We start from the raw sequence: 20,296 nt of genomic DNA on the forward strand, positions 1-20,296 counted from the left end.
TATGACCCTAAACTACAGATCTTTCTCATGGAACTAACAATATTCATCTTATACCACAGCTATTTCAAATACGACAACACCTGGTACCGGCAACTCATTGGCACGAGCATGGGCAATAGCGCAGCACCGGTATACGCGAACCTGTACATGAGATCATATGAAAATCAACATATCTTGAGTAACCCATGCTGGACAAACAACCTGAAGATGCTTGTGCGGTATATTGACGACATTTTTATTTTATGGAAGGACTCATCTGAATCACTAGAACATCAATTAATGGAACTCAACAGAAAAGAAGAACTGATTCAATTGACATGGGAAATCTCCACAGAGTCTCTTACTTTCCTGGATGTAAAAGTGATCCTTAAAGGAAGAAAAATAGAAACAGAAATGTTCCGAAAAAAGACTGACAGGAACAACACCCTCCACTATGACAGCTTTCATCAAGAATCCTTGAAACGACACCTACCACTATCTCAGATGATGCGAGTGAAACGCATTACATCAAATCCAGAGAAAACTAAAAATACCATCAAAGAAATGGGAGACAGATTCCGCATGAGAGGGTACCCAGAATCTATTCTCAAAGAAGCTGAACACAAAATTGAAAACTTACAGAGAAAAGATCTCCTTACTGTCAAAAAGAAACCACAACAAGAAAGAATGACAGTGGTGTCCAAATACTCCACAGTGAGTTATAATTTTAAAAGAATCATCAAGAATCACTGGAACATTCTCAAGGCAGAACCAGATTCTAGACAAACCTTTGAAAATCCTCCCATTTTTGCCTTCACCAGAAATAGAAATTTCGGAGAAATGTTGCAACACACTTCAAGCGATTCAAAACCATATCGTGGAACTCGCCCCTGTCTGCAATGTGGCAATTGCAACAACATTTTAAAAGGCAACCGAATATCGCATCCAATGAAAGGCCACACAATCAAACTTAAAGTGAACGCTACTTGTGAAAGCTCAAACTTAATATACATGTTAAAATACCCCTGTGGCAAAGTGTACGTGGGCAAGACAGAACGCAAAATAAAAATCAGACTCAATGAACACAAGTCAAATATACGCACAAAGAATTTAAGATCTTCTATAGCTACACATTTTATGGAAGCAAATCACAACATCTCTCAACTCCAATATGTGGTACTGGAGACCGTTGAAAGAATTGAAGGCAGAGACAACAATCGATTTCTCTTACAAAGAGAGAACTATTGGATTTATTTGCTTAACTCCAGCAAACCCAATGGCCTTAATGATCGGATTGAGTTTTTGTGCTACGTGTGATCATATGTTTCTGTGTAATCTAATGAGATTTCCTTTTGTTGGAATGTTGATGTTTGGTCAATCTGTTCCGTTTTAATTTCCATTTTTGTAACACAACCTTCAGGTTCACATTATGTATTTTTTCTTTTATCCCTCCGCCCGTATTCACTATTTGTAAACATACTCCTTTACCTTGACTACAGCATACACATCACTGATTGGTTGAGAACATATCACGTGATCGCAAGTTCATCCTATCAGGTTACACTTCACAGGAATCTCAACACTCACGTGCTTTTTAACGCACAACGTGAATGGCCGCATTACTCTGATGGCCACCCGCGTCACACGCGAGCCAGATCCCGTTTTTTGAAACACAAGAGACGTGCTTCACGCGCATTTCAAGTAAGTAAAGTATTCTCGGTAACCAGCACATCTAAAACCGTTACCGTTTGATAGAACATACCAATTTATTTGCACGTCCATTTTTATTTACAGTTCCGAGACAAAACTGCCGACACATGAATTAACACGTGAGAGAATCTTCATTTACTTATGCACTTTAGTTCATGTATGCATTTACATTTGGCTAAATCATTCAAGAGCTGTGGGATAATTATGTGTTTTTACATGCTTTGTTATGTTTTCTTGCATACTTAAGTTACAATAATTTGAATGATTTTTTTTGGTCTTGCTTCTAGCTATTGTCCCGGATGAAGGGCGGACAGCCCGAAATGCATTGGACACCAATTGTGTTATTTCTATTTTGATATCAATCAATGAACTTTATCACTGAACAATAAATGTTTTGAAAACTAAACTTATGAAAATACAATAAGACTTGATTCGAACAAAACATTGCATGAACTTTTTTTGAAAAAGTGCGAAATTATTATTTTAGAGTGGAGCGCCAGGGGATGCTTTCAATTGCTATTTCAAGGAACTTCTTTGTACAATACTTTGGACGTCTTTGACAGGAGACGCCTCCCAGGCTGCAAACCTCAACTACTGATCTAAGGGTGCATTTAATTGAATTCTTTAAACCGTATCCAGCTGTGCGACCTTCCACTTTTCTAATAATCAGTTCTGTCCCATGCAATACAACCAGGTAGCGGAACGGCTGTGATGTTCACTGATGACATGTCTCTTTGTTCACGATGAGATGATTTGTGTGGCTTCAGGAGCAAGTTGATGTTCTTACTTGCTGTGTCCATTTTACTATATTTTCCATCGATCAGCTTTCCCAAACTTAAAACAAGAATGAGCCAAAGTAGGAGAAAAAGTACACCTAACAGAATCCAAAATTCAACCCATGGTGAAACCAGCTATGTATTTGCAAGCTGGTGAAAACGTTCTGTTACTTGTTCCTTGAAAGTTTTATTTGCTGGCGTTGTTTCGGGCTCACTGGGATCCTCAGAAAAGGTATCAAAGTTGATGAAATAGCCAGAGGCAGTTCTGTCAATTGTTGGTATTGCATCCGGATTATTCGAAATCGCTGGAGCTGCTTGGTCCCTTGACATGTTAGTGTAGTCAGATGCTACATCATTGTAGACGGGTGTTTCTTGACAAACTGTTATTTGGGTTTCAAGAGGCACAAGTTCCATGGCTTTGTTGCATAGTCCTTCTTTTCTCACTGCAGATTCTTCAAAGGTGATGAGTCTTTCAGTCTGAACCTCTTGGATAGTAGCAAGATTTGGTCGTCTGCTACATCTTTGAAGTCCACTGCGCCTACTACTTATTATCGGCCACATGGTGTGGTTTTACCAGGTCAATTTATACGGACTGGTTCTCCTTTCTTCCAGCAAGGGGTGGCAGTAACACTGTTTTTGATCCGTGGACTGCTAGTACAGGTACTGGTTTTCTATAAGAAGGCCCAAATTCCTTCTTATCCACTATTTTCTCTCTGACCAGATCCCCAATCTTTGGAATCCAGACTGGTCTTGCTGCGACAGGTGTTTTTTCGTCAGTGGTCGTTTGTTTTTGTATGATGTTGCTAAGACTTCTTTTTGTTTCGTTTAAGTCCTGCAAAACAGCCAAACGATCTTTGATATCAAAGGGTTTTTGTTCCACCACTGAAGTATGACGATCGAGGTCTTCCACATCATTCTAGTACCAAAAAGGATTTCATATGGAGTGATTCCACCAGAGAATTTCTTGGCAGGTTATTAAGACTACATTGGACACTTATTAGAGGTTTAACCCACCGGTCACCTGAACATAATACCCTGGCTGTTATAGATTGCTTTATGTCACGGTTTTTTCTTTCCACTACCGAATTTCCCTCAGGATGGAATGGACTTGAGTACTGCAATGCAACGCCCAAGCTGGCCATGGCCTCCTTGTAAACCCTAGAGCTAAAAGCAGGACCTTGGTCGGAATGTAGCGTGCCGATTGCGTATGTGCCGATAAAGACTCGCAAATCTTTTATAACAGTTCGGGCGTCAGCCGAGCGCTGAGGCCACATCCAAATGAATCTTGAGCTTGAATCCACTGCGACTATGATGTATTTATAGTTACCGTCCCTTTGTAGGGGACCACAGTTGTCCAGGTAAACACATGCTAATGGTTTATCTGAAATTAGAAGGGGTGTCTGCACCGGGCATTTCACTGTTGAAACTTTCATCTTCTGGCAGATTTCACATTCCAAAACATAGTTTCAGGTCTGTTTCCTCATGCGCGGCCACCAGTATCTTTGCTTTAATAATGACACTGTGGCGGAAACACCTACGTGTGCGGAGGCGAGCCCTTCATGTGCTGCTAAAGTCAGTCCTAATCTATGTTCCATGTTTGGGATTACTCTGTCCCCCACTCCAGGGATTCGAGCAAAAGGAATATTATTCGCATCAGTTATATATGAGTACTTGAGTGGAGAGCCTTTTGGTAATGTTTTACCACTATCTTTAATTGAAGCAGTGACAGCTTGCATTATTTCTCTATTTTTGTTTTTGAACGAGTGATTGCAGCTACGGAAGCCGTTTGCACAGCAGCCTTCGCGGCTTCTTCAGCCAATGAATTCCCTGCAACGTGAACGCCATCACGCTGATGACTCAGTGTATGGACCACGTGAGTCTTTTGTAGTTCTTTCTGTAATAGAACTACTTGTTCCCAAAGCAATTTATTACACTTTTTGCATTTTTGAAACCGTTTTGAACCCAGTTCTGCAAGTATTCATTGTAAGACTGGACGCAGTAATACGAATCGCACACTATGAGTGTGGGGAATTCGCAATTGGTATTTTCAAGCACCATCTTGAAAGCCTGTAGTTCAGCTCGCTGAGCTGTACAGTCTCCAAGAGATTGAGTTTTTGTGACCATAGGTCTGAATTTACCATCGCGCCAGCGACCTTTAACAATCGCGCACGCAGCCCCAATAGCTTTTTTACCCCCAACCGCGGGCTGTGCTGATCCATCTGTATAAATTATACATCCGTAATGTTCTAGAGGCAGAATTTCAGTGGGCAGAGGACATTCTTGTTTGTATTGGAAAAATTCTTGTGTCTTCAAGTAGGGGTCAAAAACATATTCAATGTCTGTCGCAGCAAGAGAATTAACCCATTGTATCCATCTTGGATGTAGAGCTTTTGCATTTGGAATGCTCGCTTTTGTCACTGCCTCTAAGGCAGGTACAGGAGTAACGACCTTTATGCATTTTCCCTGCGCGAGGCCTCTCTCTTTTGCTACTGAAGTTTGAACCGCTGTCAGGATTTTTTCTGTTGAAGTGAATTTCATTTCAGCTTGTGTGTACAAGTGTGAATTGTAAGCTATTGGTACCTTTTCACCTTCATTAAAGGTTAGGTATGTGAATCCGCATCTACCTGGGATGATTCGGATTACAAGGTTGCGTTAGTTTACACGTATCTGTAAATGTGTTGTTGCTAACATGTCTGTTTGCACTGAACGCAAAATTTCGGTGTGTTTTTGAGTCCAATTAGAAGGTTTGAAATCAGGTTTGATTAGTTTGTAGATAGGTTTAACCCTTTCTACGTAATTTAGAATGTATGTTCTTCCGAAATTCAGGAATCCTAGAACTGACTGTAAGTTTTTCAGTGTTTTTGGAGGTTGGAGCAGCGCACATTTCTCTAAAAAGTTTGCTGCCATGCTTTCGCCTTCACTTGAAAGTTTGTATCCCAAGAATAGGATGTTGAGGTGGGCAATTATTGATTTTTTAAAGTTGAATTTGTACCCTTCAGAGGCAAATCCAAGTACTATGGTGTTCACCCTGTTCAAGTGCCTGTCCAAATCATCGTCCGTAAGATAGATGTCATCGACATAAGATAATGCCTCATCATTGTACGTTTGTAGTAACTCTGTTACTCTGGCTGAAAATAATCCAGGACTGTTCTTGAATCCCTGGGGGAGACGACAGAAGTGTTGTTGTGCCCCCATTATTGAGAAACGGTCAAATACCTGCTTTCAGGTGCAATGTTTTGACAGAATAAACCGTTTGAAATATCTAATGTTCTTTTATATTTTTTGCGCACAATGTTATTCATCAGTGCTGCACTGTGTGCGTTTTGTACTGCAACAGGTATTTAAATGTCTGTAGTCCAAAACTAGACGATATGTATTGTCTGGTTTGGAGACAGGAAACAAAGGATTGTTCATGGACGAGGTGCATGTTTCAATCACCCATTGGTATTCAAGTTGATCTAGGATCCTCCTGACCTGTTTTTTAGATTCTTGTTTAACTGGATACTGCTTCTGAGCAGTTGGTTGATTTTTTTTTAACTGGATCTTATGGTGAGGAGAATCCTCATCCCATCCCACATGATTTTTATATAATGCTGGAGCCTGGGCCACAGCCCATTTTCTGGCATAGGTGTATTTTTTATGAATAGGAATATGATTGGAGAAGGCTGGCATAATGATCTCTTCGCCATTTGGGCACTCCTTGACAAATTCAGGTGGACAGTCTTTTTCAGCTAGAAGAATGTCATAACCCTTAGATAGTTTTTCCCAAAAGAGTGCTTTTAATTTTCTAGTTATGTCTCCCTCTATCCGGAGCGATACTTCATATAACTTATGGGGTACACTAACCCTGGTATCTGCAGTTTCAACCTGAATGCATTCATTCAGGTCCACTGTCTCCAGGTGATCCTTCAGGATCTTGCGAGCCATGGTAACTTCTGCTGCGCTGTCCAGCATTGTCTGGGCCCACTCCCCGTTCTTGAGTTGTGTCTTCAAGATACTCGGCATGTCTGATTTTAAGACTTGCTACCTTCTTTTTTGTGAATTGAGTTTTCTTATTTTTCAGAACGTGTTGATAGTCTTTGGACTTCACGCGTTCTTCCTTGTGTTCTAATCGTCTTCTTCTTTCGGATTTCTGCGAGGAAGTCTGCAAGGTACGAGAGGAACGTGTATCAGTATCTTGATATCTATCAGGTTTTCTCAAATTATCCCTATTTCTGAGGTTATACCTTTTTTCAGAGGGCTCCTTTTGAGGAGACCTACCTCTGGATTGAGAACGCTTCTCTTTAGGAAGTGTCTGTCTAGTATTTTCCCACTTTTCAGGAGTAGTGAGTGTGTTTTTAATAAAAACATTTTCAGGATTTTCTGTTAGTTCGGGGTTTACTGGTTTCCCTCCCAAACTATCTCTTCCTAGTTCTTCATACGATTTTTCTATTATTCTGGCCAGTTCATATGGTTGCTCGGTTACATCAAGTTCTTTTAGTTTTTGGCAGATTGCCACGGATGCTGCTTCACCTTTAATATTAGCTAATATTATAGCTGAGACCTGTTTGAAATCCTTCAGTAACTTCATACCAAGATTTAAAGCAGGCTCTGCCCCGTATTCATTTTGAATCTGTTTCTGGACGTTTGGTATTACCGCCATATGTTTTTGTGTAAATTGCAGCAAAGACTGTACCCCAAGTGTCACAGTCCTCCAGGTGTGGTGCAATCCCCATTGGTAAACAGATTGTTAGAATCCTGTGTTTCTCATGAGGTGTACTATCGGGAAATACTGCCTCAATCTGAGTAATTTCTTGAGCTAACCAGAATGGAATTTGTTCTCTTTTTGTGGGTAATTTACCAATGACTGATTGTATAGTCTGTGGTGTAATTTTGTTTGTGTTCCCCTGATGAGGGGTGTGCTGTGGAATTCTTATAGCAGGTTGGACTGTTAGAGTCCGCATGACATATTGTACCAATTGTCTATGTATTTTAATTAATTGTTTTAGCTGAGCTAACAATTCTGGCCTGTCATTTGTTCAATGGCAGGATGTGGTGTATAGCTGGCTAGTACCGGACATGTTGCTCCTGGTCTACCTAGTGCACCGAGCCTGGTAATGTGATTTTGATGTTGTAGGGCGCCTTTAAACCAGAGCTGATGCTCTTGGTAAGCTGGTGGAATTTCAATGTCCTTGAAAGGAACGTATTCCGCTGAATGTTCCTCTATCTTTTAGAAGTGGAACACATGTGTTGTTGGATTTGCTTGTGGAAAGATAATCCATGAATAGAATACCTCTGTCTGACGATATTCATGTGCCTCTATGACAAAAATGACCCTACCCCCTTTTGCTGATAGGCCATTTTCTATGAGCTTTATTGCTATTGTTTTCCGCATATTTTCCGGGATGTTTATAGCATCCGGGTCATCATGTCGGAAACCCGTAACGTCAAGACCTGGTTATTTGCATTTACTGTACTTCCACTTTCCCTGGGATTATTCTCGTCCGTATCTGACATTTTGTTTGAAAGTCTTGCAGAACAAGTTTCAAGGAAATAAAGATGAGGTGCACAGTATTTTGAAACACTGTATTCTTCAACGTTGAACAAAACCAAAAACTAATAAATAGGATTTTCGTCCTACTCAGTTATGGCGGATATTTTATCCTTTAACAACAATTGATGGACAGAATGCAGAACAATGTCATACATTCACCCCAGTACAGAGAGCTGGGCCTAAATCCATCGTTTTTTTGCACTCCACACCACCCCAGGTCAGACATGGCCATATGCAAATCAGCCTTGACCCTGTGCCTCATGGGAACAGTCCAGCCCGAACTGCCAGGCCATGTCTTTCCTGGACAGGAATCAAGCATCCAAGGACCGGTTTCTGGCTATCAGCCTTCATCAGCCTGGATAGCTTGACTCCAGTGGTGTGGAGAGCATGGGACTCACGTCTGAGCATACCCATCCCACTCGGGGTGACAAATGAAAAAACAACAATTGATGGACAGAATGCAGAACAATGTCCTTGGATGCTTGTTTCCAGTCCAGGGAGGACCTGGCTTGGCAGTTCGGGCTGGACTGTTCCAATGGGGCACAGGGTCAAGACTGATTTGCATATGGCTGGGTTCAAACTGGAAAGGCATGGTGAGAAAAAAAACGATGGATTTACGCCCAGATCTCTGTACTGGGGTGAATGTATGACATTGTTCTGCATTCTGTCCATCACCTGTTGTTTTTGCTTATTTTATCCTTTAACCCACTCCAGACGTCTATTGGAGTATTTTACGGGATAAATGGGTCTCTGTGAAAAGCACGACGGAGTTACTCTAGTATCTAGCGTTAAATTAGTGCCTTACCAAACGTTGGGCGCCATGTAGTGTAGTTCCTATATTCCCAATAGGCTCTGCGCATTGGAATAATATATCCTATACATGTGATGTAGGACTTAGGTCTACTAGGTCGCTATCAAATATATTAGACTTAATTGTGAGTGCCAGCTAGCTCAGAGGTCACTAGAAACTTTCTCGAGTTCACAAGAAGGGATTTAATTTCTGACAACCGCATAAACATGACAACTTTGTTTCCCCAAGATAAAACTGATCTTCAGAGTCGTGGAAACAATAGATAGATATTTTATTCAGTCAATCGTGCAAGCTTCGTTTCATCAGAGGTGCAGACAGATAGAGAGACGGGTGTTTTCAATAAAAGGTATTTATTGAACAGTCTTCTTTCTCATGCAGAAGACATGAACTGCTACAATCGTAATACTGGCTGCAAAGTATAATGAGTACAGCAAGAAGAGTATTATAAAATAATACTGTAAAAGCATGGTATGGTTTCTAAGCCATAAAATACATACATTAATAAATAAAGACTAAAAGTACTCAACTGGTGCTTCTAAAATACGCCTACCACGATGTACCTAACCTAAGTCTAGTACGAGGGAAGAAGTGTGGTGTAGCATAAGTTTAGTATTCTTTTTGCCAAGAATCTATCCAAGATTTCTCTTAGGGTCTAATCAGCTCTGTACCTTGGTTTAGAATGACGAAGGTCAATCTCAGGACTCGATTTTCCAACAACCCGCAAGGGTAGCTTGGAAAAACTGGAGCTGGATTTCTCGGCAAAAGAAAAGACAGCGTCTCTCTCAGTGCATCTGCTGGAAGGTCGGCTTCCTTCGGCACTTGATGTAGCAGGATGCGTCGGGCTGGTAGATAGTCCAACTGCTCCAAACCCCCGTGTGTTTGCTAGAGCAAGTGTGGGCATATTTATACATTGAAGGTGTCGAGTTTGACGTAAAGGTGTACATAATAACGTTATCGAAGAGTCTCAGTTCTTTGAAAACTCCATGAGTTCTTGGACAAGTCAGTATTCGAGCAAGGGGAAGTCCCTAACTGCTGAAGCCGAGTTTTCCAAGAAATCGTTGTGGATTTTCGGAACTAGTGGAAGCAGCCATGCCGTATTTGGACTGCATGAGCTACGTCTAAATAAATATGGTTATGATTTCTATGCCTATATAAGGATATGGTGATTTATACCTATAAAAGGGCATGAATCTGGAAAATTACACTAGGGTCCTAAAATGCTATACAACAGGCTTAGTTGATAATAAAAATGTTCAATAGAACTAGCCAGCACTTTAGGGTTTGTTTTTTTATGGAGTTTTATATAGCGCAAACTTGACCCGGTATCGGGTATCAGAGCGCTTTACATAGCACCAGTTGCGTTACATAAGGACACATTCATCATTTTTGTTAGGCACGGGAAGATTCCGTGATTTGCCCAGAATCACAGGATGTTCAGCGTCATTGCTGAGACTCGAACCCGGTTCCCCAGATTCGAGGTCGACCGCCCTAGCCGTTAGGCCAATTCCTCTTCATCTGCTTGGCAACATTTCAAGAATAAGGCCCACAGTGACTGAGGTTCTACATACTCATTTTCACCATCATGTTCTTCACCACTGCTAAATTGTGTCTGAGTTTTACCTATCACGTTTGCATCAATGGGCGACTACTTGCATATGAGTGATCAGTTTGATGGAAAATAAAATTTCCTAGACCAAGAAAGAAAATTTACCCAAGTCCTGGGTGGAATATTCGGGTCCTCTGGTAATGTAAGTTCTGTTATGCTCTTGACCTTTACTATAATGTCCTTTTTAAACAAACCTACTTACATCTACACCAGAGTTCTGGTGTATGTAGATTATACTTTATTTATAAAGTGTGAAAAACCATCTAGAAATTTCTTTTACACAAAATTCTTAGCTATGGAGGATGTGTCATGGTAACTGCAAAGTGTCGAGTTGGATTTCCAATTAATCATGTCACCCTTAAAGAAAATCATATTGCCACACGCTTTGTGGGGAAGATTGCAGAACAGAATAAAATTCAGAAAGGTGTGTTTAAAGTCTTCAACAACACATTACCCCGGCACCTACTGCATAGAAGCCATTGTGGATTTTCAATATGGATTATCGTCATTGTTGGAGAGTTCCAGCTTGTGACAGCTCAAATTGAAATGTGAGCAAGCAGCGGACACCCTGGATGTGATCATCGCTGATCGAATAGTTCTGATTCCCACCAGGGCTCATTTCCATTTACTGTCACTGCTGGTTTAAGATCACCTGGAAGAAAGATCTTCGAAAGTCCTACAAACACTACGTGACCATCCCCCATATTTACTGTTGTCCAACAAGAATGCAATCTGCACTCTTGTAAAACCTGAAATGAAAGTGGAAAAGATCACTTCTTCCACATCTAGGGAAAATTTGCAGCATTCCAGAGATCTGCAGGTCGAAAGTTTGCCCAGGCAGTTATATGACCTCCCCTAACTCCACTGATTCATTAAATTTCAATGATATGTCTGTGCATTCGCTCCAGTGTGATTAGGAAAGACCTCCATTGCAAACACAACAGTGATGGACAGAATGTGGATCAATGTCACACATTCACCCCAGTCCAAAGATCTGGGCCCAAATCCATCGTTTTTCCACTCCACACCACCCTGGGTTAGACAATGGCGATATGCAAATCAGCGCTGACCCTGTGCCCCATGGGAACAGTCCAGTCCGAACTACAAAAGCCATGTCCTTCCCAGAACGGAATCAAGCACCCGAGGACCGGCCCGGTTTCGAGGTAACACCTCTCATCAGCCCGGCTAGCTTGACTCCGGTGGTGTGGAGTGCCTGGGACTCACGTCTGAGCATCCCCAGTACACTTAGAGCGGTAATTGCAAACACAACAGTGATGGACAGAATGTGGATCAATGTCACACATTCACCCCAGTCCAAAGATCTGGGCCCAAATCCATCGTTTTTCCACTCCACACCACCCTGGGTTAGACAATGGCGATATGCAAATCAGCGCTGACCCTGTGCCCCATGGGAACAGTCCAGTCCGAACTACAAAAGCCATGTCCTTCCCAGAACGGAATCAAGCATCCGAGGACCGGCCCGGTTTCGAGGTAACACCTCTCATCAGCCCGGCTAGCTTGACTCCAGTGGTGTGGAGTGCCTGGGACTCACGTCTGAGCATCCCCAGTACACTTAGAGCGGTAATTGCAAACACAACAGTGATGGACAGAATGTGGATCAATGTCACACTTTCACCCCAGTCCAAAGATCTGGGCCCAAATCCATCTTTTTCCACTCCACACCACCCTGGGTTAGACAATGGCGATATGCAAATCAGCGCTGACCCTGTGCCCCATGGGAACAGTCCAGTCCGAACTACAAAAGCCATGTCCTTCCCAGAACGGAATCAAGCATCCGAGGACCGGCCCGGTTTCGAGGTAACACCTCTCATCAGCCCGGCTAGCTTGACTCCAGTGGTGTGGAGTGCCTGGGACTCACGTCTGAGCATCCCCAGTACACTTAGAGCGGTAATTGCAAACACAACAGTGATGGACAGAATGTGGATCAATGTCACACATTCACCCCAGTCCAAAGATCTGGGCCCAAATCCATCGTTTTTCCACTCCACACCACCCTGGGTTAGACAATGGCGATATGCAAATCAGCGCTGACCCTGTGCCCCATGGGAACAGTCCAGTCCGAACTACAAAAGCCATGTCCTTCCCAGAACGGAATCAAGCATCCGAGGACCGGCCCGGTTTCGAGGTAACACCTCTCATCAGCCCGGCTAGCTTGACTCCAGTGGTGTGGAGTGCCTGGGACTCACGTCTGAGCATCCCCAGTACACTTAGAGCGGTAATTGCAAACACAACAGTGATGGACAGAATGTGGATCAATGTCACACATTCACCCCAGTCCAAAGATCTGGGCCCAAATCCATTGTTTTTCCACTCCACACCACCCTGGGTTAGACAATGGCGATATGCAAATCAGCGCTGACCCTGTGCCCCATGGGAACAGTCCAGTCCGAACTACAAAAGCCATGTCCTTCCCAGAACGGAATCAAGCATCCGAGGACCGGCCCGGTTTCGAGGTAACACCTCTCATCAGCCCGGCTAGCTTGACTCCAGTGGTGTGGAGTGCCTGGGACTCACGTCTGAGCATCCCCAGTACACTTAGAGCGGTAATTGCAAACACAACAGTGATGGACAGAATGTGGATCAATGTCACACATTCACCCCAGTCCAAAGATCTGGGCCCAAATCCATCGTTTTTCCACTCCACACCACCCTGGGTTAGACAATGGCGATATGCAAATCAGCGCTGACCCTGTGCCCCATGGGAACAGTCCAGTCCGAACTATAAAAGCCATGTCCTTCCCAGAACGGAATCAAGCATCCGAGGACCGGCCCGGTTTCGAGGTAACACCTCATCAGCCCGGCTAGCTTGACTCCAGTGGTGTGGAGTGCCTGGGACTCACGTCTGAGCATCCCCAGTACACTTAGAGCAGTAATTGCAAACACAACAGTGATGGACAGAATGTGGATCAATGTCACACATTCACCCCAGTCCAAAGATCTGGGCCCAAATCCATCGTTTTTCCACTCCACACCACCCTGGGTTAGACAATGGCGATATGCAAATCAGCGCTGACCCTGTGCCCCATGGGAACAGTCCAGTCCGAACTACAAAAGCCATGTCCTTCCCAGAACGGAATCAAGCATCCGAGGACCGGCCCGGTTTCGAGGTAACACCTCTCATCAGCCCGGCTAGCTTGACTCCAGTGGTGTGGAGTACCTGGGACTCACGTCTGAGCATCCCCAGTACACTTAGAGCGGTAATTGCAAACACAACAGTGATGGACAGAATGTGGATCAATGTCACACATTCACCCCAGTCCAAAGATCTGGGCCCAAATCCATTGTTTTTCCACTCCACACCACCCTGGGTTAGACAATGGCGATATGCAAATCAGCGCTGACCCTGTGCCCCATGGGAACAGTCCAGTCCGAACTACAAAAGCCATGTCCTTCCCAGAACGGAATCAAGCATCCGAGGACCGGCCCGGTTTCGAGGTAACACCTCTCATCAGCCCGGCTAGCTTGACTCCAGTGGTGTGGAGTGCCTGGGACTCACGTCTGAGCATCCCCAGTACACTTAGAGCGGTAATTGCAAACACAACAGTGATGGACAGAATGTGGATCAATGTCACACATTCACCCCAGTCCAAAGATCTGGGCCCAAATCCATCGTTTTTCCACTCCACACCACCCTGGGTTAGACAATGGCGATATGCAAATCAGCGCTGACCCTGTGCCCCATGGGAACAGTCCAGTCCGAACTACAAAAGCCATGTCCTTCCCAGAACGGAATCAAGCATCCGAGGACCGGCCCGGTTTCGAGGTAACACCTCTCATCAGCCCGGCTAGCTTGACTCCAGTGGTGTGGAGTGCCTGGGACTCACGTCTGAGCATCACCAGTACACTTAGAGCGGTAATTGCAAACACAACAGTGATGGACAGAATGTGGATCAATGTCACACATTCACCCCAGTCCAAAGATCTGGGCCCAAATCCATCGTTTTTCCACTCCACACCACCCTGGGTTAGACAATGGCGATATGCAAATCAGCGCTGACCCTGTGCCCCATGGGAACAGTCCAGTCCGAACTACAAAAGCCATGTCCTTCCCAGAACGGAATCATGCATCCGAGGACCGGCCCGGTTTCGAGGTAACACCTCTCATCAGCCCGGCTAGCTTGACTCCAGTGGTGTGGAGTGCCTGGGACTCACGTCTGAGCATCCCCAGTACACTTAGAGCGGTAATTGCAAACACAAAAACAACAAAATTTGCATATCGCCATTGTCTAACCCAGGGTGGTGTGGAGTGGAAAAACGATGGATTTGGGCCCAGATCTTTGGACTGGGGTGAATGTGTGACATTGATCCACATTCTGTCCATCATTGTTGTGTTTGCAGTTACCGCTCTAAGTGTACTGGGGATGCTCAGACGTGAGTCCCAGGCACTCCACACCACTGGAATCAAGCTAGCCGGGCTGAAGAGAGGTGTTACCTCGAAACCGGGCCGGTCCTCGGATGCTTGTTTCCGTTCTGGGAAGGACATGGCTTTTGTAGTTCGGACTGGACTGTTCCCATGGGGCACAGGGTCAGCGCTGATTTGCATATCGCCATTGTCTAACCCAGGGTGGTGTGGAGTGGAAAAACGATGGATTTGGGCCCAGATCTTTGGACTGGGGTGAATGTGTGACATTGATCCACATTCTGTCCATCATTGTTGTGTTTGCAGTTACCGCTCTAAGTGTACTGGGGATGCTCAGACGTGAGTCCCAGGCACTCCACACCACTGGAATCAAGCTAGCCGGGCTGAAGAGAGGTGTTACCTCGAAACCGGGCCGGTCCTCGGATGCTTGTTTCCGTTCTGGGAAGGACATGGCTTTTGTAGTTCGGACTGGACTGTTCCCATGGGGCACAGGGTCAGCGCTGATTTGCATATCGCCATTGTCTAACCCAGGGTGGTGTGGAGTGGAAAAACGATGGATTTGGGCGCAGATCTTTGGACTGGGGTGAATGTGTGACATTGATCCACATTCTGTCCATCATTGTTGTGTTTGCAGTTACCGCTCTAAGTGTACTGGGGATGCTCAGACGTGAGTCCCAGGCACTCCACACCACTGGAATCAAGCTAGCCGGGCTGAAGAGAGGTGTTACCTCGAAACCGGGCCGGTCCTCGGATGCTTGTTTCCGTTCTGGGAAGGACATGGCTTTTGTAGTTCGGACTGGACTGTTCCCATGGGGCACAGGGTCAGCGCTGATTTGCATATCGCCATTGTCTAACCCAGGGTGGTGTGGAGTGGAAAAACGATGGATTTGGGCCCAGATCTTTGGACTGGGGTGAATGTGTGACATTGATCCACATTCTGTCCATCATTGTTGTGTTTGTAGGAAAGACCTCCAGCACAAAGCTCTGCTAAACTATGGAAGCTGTAATACAGAAAGTCTGAAAGACACATCTCTTACTATAGCTAAAAACCCGCCCACAAACTTTGCAAAGTGACGATTAACTAAGTGGCTCTGTCCTCCATAGCAACCCTCTGCTCCTCAGGGAAGATCCCCCATGATCTAAAGGACAAATCTATAAGACTGCTACAAGGGTAATCGATTTCAGTCTTGAAGCAGTGCTAACGGGACACCTCTTCCCCCCAACTGGATATAACAGCATTCTATCTGCTGCCAAAGTCACTCTTTGAGAGAAGCTGCTCAGCCGAGGCCCTGTGTGTGCTATGATCTTTCTTGACCTCTCAGCAGTCTTCAATATCATTAAACGTAAAATATTTCTCCTCTTCGTGATGTAGTAGGTAAGGAGAATGACACTGCAATGGTTCTTGTTCCTTCCTGGCTAGCTGTAACCACTGGGGAAAACAAGCCTTTTTTGCTACCACAAATACCTGCAGTGCGTTAGCATCTCTTCCAAGCAACGTCCACGGCTCCAGCTGCAAGTCGCCGATACCAAGATCCAATTTAAATAGAAGACGAGAGGAGAGCCTGAATCCCTGACAATGTATGGGCTACCTCACTCATATTCAATAAAGGGTGGAATGACTCAGTGCATTAAAGAAGGAGTACCTAAACTTAGGACAGGGTTGTCTCACCTCCCTACCAGTCCACTAGCCCACATTTACCATCCCAGCCACCTTCTTTCTAGAAAGGTTATCAACAATGGGGTCACATTCAACAAATATCTATCACTTGATCCTCATGTAAATGGTGTCACAAACAAATCCAGTTTCTTATTCTTCCAAAAGTTTCTTTGTTCTTGCAGTGGGTTTCTCATAGCAACTACTGATGCAGTTATCCATGACAGTCACGGCCTGAAACCAGGATAGTGAATCAATAAGTGCGTGAAATGACTAGATCACACAACTGCCAACACTACACTTGCCTTGTACACAAAGTCCCGTATAAGTTATGCATGGATAAAGCTACCTCACTGGAGTGCTGCTGCCATACCAGTCGATCAAAAGCCTAAACTCAGCCTTCCATGACACCGTACATCTTGACCTGGCACAATGCCACTGTTCGTGGCACGAGCCCCCTCTTTTCCACTGCCCATCTGTAAGAAGAAAGAGAAAGGGCTTAAAAATGTGTATCCAAGTTTGTGCTTGGCCTGCACACTATATGTCCTTTACCCCTAGCATGGCCTATTTTGTGATATCTTCTAGCTCAGTGTCTCTCCTCATCCTACACATCATCACCATGAAACGTGTTCTGATTGGGCTAATTGGCAGCTTGAGCATGATACAAGAACAATTAAAAAAGACATTTTGATCACAGACTCAAATCAATTCCAGGAAATATCACAGACTTCCATAATGCTTTACATTCATACCGTCTCTGCCAGACACGTCTGTGAAGGGAGGCACTGTTTGCAACAGGCACTCACTGGTTCACCAGATCCACTCCATCTGTGTTTTGTTCCTAGTGTCTTTTGATGTTTTTGAGTGCTTACCTAACAACTGCAATAATTCATCGTCCACCTGCATGAAAGTGAGAGACACACCAGCCATTTCCAAAGCAGTCATGAAAGGGCCTGCCATTGCTCTCTCGATCACCACTCCTCTCTGTTCTGGAAAACAAGCACAAATAGATTATAAAAACATCTAGGAAATAGAGGGGGGTGCATAGTATTTACAGGATAAATCTGATCTGCAAGCACAGGCACACAGGATCCATGTACACTTGCACAGGACTTCTCCATATATAGGCATATGAGATCTGTACAGCAAAATTAAGGCTTGGCACCACTGGAATCAGCATTGAGGCACACACAAATAAACACACAGAATCTGCACAAAGATACATACGTAATATGCATACAGAACTTCACCAAGCATAATATTCTAGCCATTTATAAATACATAAATGATCTTATTATGGACAAAGACTCAATGTTATAGCCATTACATACACATGACCTAAGGTCCCTCTGGCCCCGATATAGCACAGTTAGAGCTGTCCGCCTGTCATTTCACATTTTCTTTCAGCTCCAATCCTTTCTGTCAATATTCGTCCTAATCCCACTCCACCATTCTGGTGATTACATTTCTAGACCACCAGGTTTTACTTGCAGCTGTGGAAATCTGACTAACTTCTAGTTTTCTGACATTTTAACAGGATTTCGTTTGGAAACTTAAACATCTAAGTATTGGGTATACTTCACTTCTTGTCTGGAAAGGAGCTGCCTTCTGGACACAGGGACAACCGACTTTTCTCAAACCCAACGTATGGTGCAGGCGACACCTTCAACTATATATTTACCTCTGAAATCAGCTCATTAATATATTGAAGATGCTTGTTTTCCCATTGACTAACCCTTTTCACTGCCTCCTTACACCATTCTCCTGCTCCTGAGACATTGTTCACACTGTTCTATTTCCACTTGGACCAAACTCACCCTGGCAGCGTTAGCTTTCAAGCGAAACTTGCGTCCACCTAGGATCCCTCTGTTAGGCATAATTAACTCTCTTGCCCCTCATGAGCCCAAACCGGAAGGTCGATCCATAGCCAATGTCCTTTATGTGGGTGACCTACTGCAGATGAGCATGACATGACGAGAGGGTCTGCAAAGACTGATTACCAAGTTTAGAAGCAAGTACACTGTGGGTAACATACTAGAAATAAACCTTAATAAGACCAAGGGGTTTTCGTTTTGTAAACGTAACAAAAAACATGGCAAGTGGTTACTTGATGGTCGGGCCATAGAAGTGTCGACCTACAAGTACTTGGGTTTCATCCTTGATGCTCTGGCATCCTTTGTCCAACAATATTAAGAGTAAAGCCTCAGCACTAATCTTTGCATTCATACCCCTTTCTAAAAGACTGCGTGGCCCACCCTGAGCCCACTTTTAACTGTGGTAAAGTCAAATTCCTATCCTGCAATTGCTTGTGAAAGAGAGTTGATGCTTGGGCGGGAAGCTAAACTTATGGAGACCCTCTTGACAAGGATGTACAGATGTGTATTTCATTGGCCCAGATCTGCCTCACCAGCTGAAATCAGTCTTGAGTTTGCCCACGCTAAACAAACTTTGGTAAGGAGGGGGGCCTTTTTTAAATTCTGTCATAAGATTCGGAACTCCACAAATGACACCCTGGATTACTATGTATGGGCAGAAATAAACCTGAGGAAAGGAAAGACATGCTACAAGAGATACTTGGATGAATCAAATGAGAACTTGGGCCGGAGGGCCGGGGGGGGGGCATTAAATGAGCCAAGCTGTGCTTAAAAAAGAGTGAACGAATGTATCCAGAGGATAAGTCAGGTGGAGGACAAAAAGGCTTTTGCATAGCAGGAGGGAGAGGTGTGGCGTAGCGGCCAGGGTGGCTGACTCCGGAGCACGTGGTTGACGATTCGATCCCGGCACCGGCGGCAGCTCAGCCCAGCACCATACGACTCTGGGCAGTAGCTCGCTTAATCTACCCGACGGCCCCCAGCGCCTTGAGACCCTTAGGGGTGATTAGTTCACGCTTTACAAGTACTGGGTTAAAATACCGGGTGATAGCGGGCCCACGTGTGGTTGGTGCTAAAATCTTATACAGGCATGTTGGAGCAACCACACTTGGGGGGCCGGCTACTCTATACAAATTTAAATAAAATGAATGGCTCTGCAATGAGGATCCTTTCCGACCCTTGAATACTCCCCAAAGAAGCACTTGACTCCTTGACAGTCTTGGCAATCTCGATAGCTTCCGTCAGAGTTCTGCTTTTTTATTCCCCACAACCTCGCCAGCTTTTTCTTGCTATATTTAATGATAAGTTGATCGTTTATCAGTTTGTTAGTGCCTTTGCCAAATTGATATTTTATATCCAACTCTCTACAAATTCTTCCACTGATTCGTCTCACCTAAGTGGTTGAGTACAAGTCAATCCAAAGTTCATGGATTTGGTAAACCTTGTTTTCAGCCTTCCAGAAGACAACTGCAATGGGATGACCTAAATGAGCCACAGAAACCATAAACATTTGAAGACGTACAGGCTTTCCTTGCTGAGGGCACTAATTAATAGGGCATTTTTCCCATAAAAAAATGTCCAATCCTGTGCAATTACATAATTCGCAAAAACATCAATCCACTCATCCCATCCTCATCGCCAAGTTGTAGTATAGCAATGTTCACTCGAAGGTGGTAACTTTATGAAACCGGGGGAGGAGGGGAGTGGGCTGGGGGGTGTTGGGAGTGGGTGGCATGGCCAAGCAAGATGGCAGGCAGGACGCATCTCTATGGAGCTCCAACGACCCCGGCATAATCCTCCATTATTCTGTCATCACTAAACCCCCAGAGCACCAAACTAAGTCTGTGGTAGGTGCTTCACAGCAACTGTAACCCATACTGGGGTGAATTATCAATATTTTGACCAGATCAGTGAGTTACGGTGCTGAGACGGCAAAGCAATGCAGCGCATGCTGAGGCCACACAGGGAGCTGGCA

At 44.4% G+C, this 20,296-nt stretch overlaps 1 protein-coding gene across 3 annotated transcripts in view; it reads right to left on the minus strand.

The window, feature by feature from the left end:
- The window catches only part of TKFC (triokinase and FMN cyclase), a 348,508-nt gene that overhangs the window by 96,128 nt on the left and 232,084 nt on the right, over positions 1–20,296 (minus strand). For all 3 annotated transcript variants that reach the window (XM_078680630.1, XM_078680628.1, XM_078680629.1), the window contains exon 11: positions 17,323–17,439. In XM_078680630.1, coding sequence (XP_078536756.1) covers positions 17,323–17,439 — 117 coding nt within the window. The remainder of the gene's footprint in view (positions 1–17,322; positions 17,440–20,296) is intronic.

This window comes from Lissotriton helveticus, chromosome 3_1 (assembly GCF_964261635.1).
Source record: "Lissotriton helveticus chromosome 3_1, aLisHel1.1, whole genome shotgun sequence".
Classification (NCBI taxonomy): domain Eukaryota; kingdom Metazoa; phylum Chordata; class Amphibia; order Caudata; family Salamandridae; genus Lissotriton; species Lissotriton helveticus.